At 61.8% G+C, this 2,373-nt stretch overlaps 1 protein-coding gene across 1 annotated transcript in view; it reads left to right on the top strand.

The window, feature by feature from the left end:
• Window positions 1-539: 539 nt before the first annotated feature.
• Window positions 540-2,373, top strand: part of TRIM63 (tripartite motif containing 63, E3 ubiquitin protein ligase) — a 23,603-nt gene continuing 21,769 nt past the window's right edge. The window contains exons 1-3 of the mRNA XM_010003688.1: window positions 540-713; window positions 821-987; window positions 2,179-2,347. Of these exons, the coding sequence (XP_010001990.1) occupies window positions 555-713; window positions 821-987; window positions 2,179-2,347 (495 nt within the window). The 5' untranslated portion in view covers window positions 540-554. The remainder of the gene's footprint in view (window positions 714-820; window positions 988-2,178; window positions 2,348-2,373) is intronic.

The raw sequence follows: 2,373 nt of genomic DNA, 5'->3' as shown, positions 1-2,373 counted from the left end.
TGCATTTCCCTGGTCCTGCCCGGCCTCTCCAAGCCTGGTCACCCACAGTGCCAGCTGTATGTTTGCACCCCAGGAGCAGCTGCATTTTGGGGGCACAAAGGGAGATGCTTCTTACCAGCTCCAGCCCCACTGCAGCTGGCCCCATTCCTGGCACCACCACATTGTCCAAATGACCGTGGGGCTGGTTTGTGCCCTCCCTTGGTGGGTCCAGCCCCAAGATCTGGCCATGCTGGCCCCCAGGGGTTGGTGGCCACTTGGTCCCAGGGGCAAAGCCTGGCCCTGTTTGCCCCCCAAGCTCCAGCTCTGGGCTGCCAGCACCCGGCACGGGCGGGCAGGGCCTCCCGGACAGCTTGTCCCTGTTCCCAGCTTGTTTACCGCCGCCAGCGGCATCCCGATGGCTCAGTCCCGTGTGACAGGTGCTGCTTCCCAGGACACTCGATCCCGCCTCGGGATTGGGATTGGGCTCCTCGTGACCACGGAGCGACTTATAAATAGCGGGGCGGGCAGCGGCGCCGGCAGCCGGGAGCGGGAGAGAGGAGCGCGCCGTCCTGCAGATGGATTTCCAAGCTGGTATCCTACGAGATGGGAACCCCATGGACAGCCTGGAGAAGCAGCTCATCTGTCCCATCTGCCTGGAGATGTTCAGCAAGCCCGTGGTGATCCTGCCCTGCCAGCACAACCTCTGCCGCAAGTGTGCCAGTGATGTCTTCCAGGTGAGAAGGGGGTCCCTGTGCCCATCCCCCGCCCCTGGCTGGAGGTCACTGGGATGCTCATGGTGCTCATGGACCTCCCCACCTCAATCTGCATCTCCCCCTGCCAGGCTGCCAACCCGTACTGGCAGAACCGGGGCAGTGTGATTTCAGGGGGCCGGTTCCGGTGCCCGTCGTGCCGCCACGAGGTGCTGCTGGACCGTCACGGTGTCTACGGGCTGCAGAGGAACCTGCTGGTGGAGAACATCATCGACATCTACAAGCAGGAGTGCTCCAGGTGGGCACGGGTGGCTGTGGCTCATTGCTTGTGCCTCGCCCCACTGGGGACACCTCCCTGGCCCAAGCACCATGGTGGAGACCGCAGGAGATTGAAGCTGGGCTAGAAACTGAGGGGATCTTCTGCTGGTTCAGTGGTCCCTGATCCAAAGCTTCATCCTCTGATCCAGATCTTCCCCCCACCCCCCGACGCAAAATCTCCTCCCCTGACCCAAATCTTCCTCCTTCGACCCAAGATTTCCTCCCCTATCCAAATCTTCCTCCCCTGACTCAAAAGTTCGTCCCCTGCCCAAATCTTCCTCTTCTACCCCACCCCCCCCACCCCTGCCCAGAGCAGTTTGGGTCTCTGGGTGGCTCAGGGGGACAAGGGGTCCCCATGGGGGGTGGTGCAGCAGAGCAGGTCCTGTTCCTTCCACGCTGGCTGCAGCTGGAGCTTTCAGGGGGAGATAAGAGGTGTGAGGAACAAACTCAGGCTCTGCTGGTGACAGCAGCACTGGTGGCCGATAAGGGACAGAGGGACAGTTTGGGGAGGCCCACTCAGTAAAAGCGTGTGGCTGGGGGGGGGACACAGAGGGGTCACAGGTTCTGGAAGCAGAGCAGTGGCCCCGGCCAAATTTCCTGGATGGCTGTAAATATTGTTGGAGAGCCATGGGGACAGGGACGACAGCAGATGGCAGGTGCCTGTGGCTGCCGGGGGGGCTGGGGGGCCACCCTGTCTTTGTTTCAGTGGGTTGGCTTGTCCCCATGTCCCCCCCCTTGCCTCAGAGGGGGTGATTGGGCTGCAGCCCCTGGCTGGGACCCTCGTGGGTTTTCTGGGCTGGTCACATGTTGGGTGACAACAATAAACTCCAGCAGCCCAAGGCTAAAATTAGGGGCTTATGTAGCGTCCCTGGAGCGTGCCCCCCTCCTCCCCCCGCCACCAGTGCTGAGGGCTGCTGTGCCCAGTGCCACGCTGGTTTAAACTGGGGCTCACTGGGCTTGGGGCTTACAGAGGGCACGGAAGTCAGTGGCTCCTGAAGGAGCAAGTGTGGGATTACACCAGGATCTGGCCCCTTTCCTGGGGACCTGATTTTGGGGATGTCACCTCAGAGGGGATGATGCTGGAATGAGGACATCATGGCAGCAGTGTTGTGCCTGCAGTGGGGATGTCACCCCGATGGGGATGTCACCACCACCATGCCACTCTCTCCAGCAGGCCACTCAAGAAGGGGGAGCACCCCATGTGCAAGGAGCACGAGGACGAGAGGATCAACATCTACTGTGTCACCTGCGAGGTCCCCACCTGCTCCATGTGCAAAGTCTTTGGTGCCCACAAGGACTGTGAGGTTGCCCCCCTGCAAAGCATCTTCCAGGGCCAGAAGGTGACGTGGGGAGGGGTTGGGGGGGG

Source organism: Chaetura pelagica, unplaced genomic scaffold, assembly GCF_000747805.2.
Source record: "Chaetura pelagica isolate M959 unplaced genomic scaffold, ChaPel_1.0 scaffold698, whole genome shotgun sequence".
Lineage (NCBI taxonomy): Eukaryota > Metazoa > Chordata > Aves > Apodiformes > Apodidae > Chaetura > Chaetura pelagica.
This window is presented reverse-complemented; position numbering and strand designations above follow the sequence as displayed.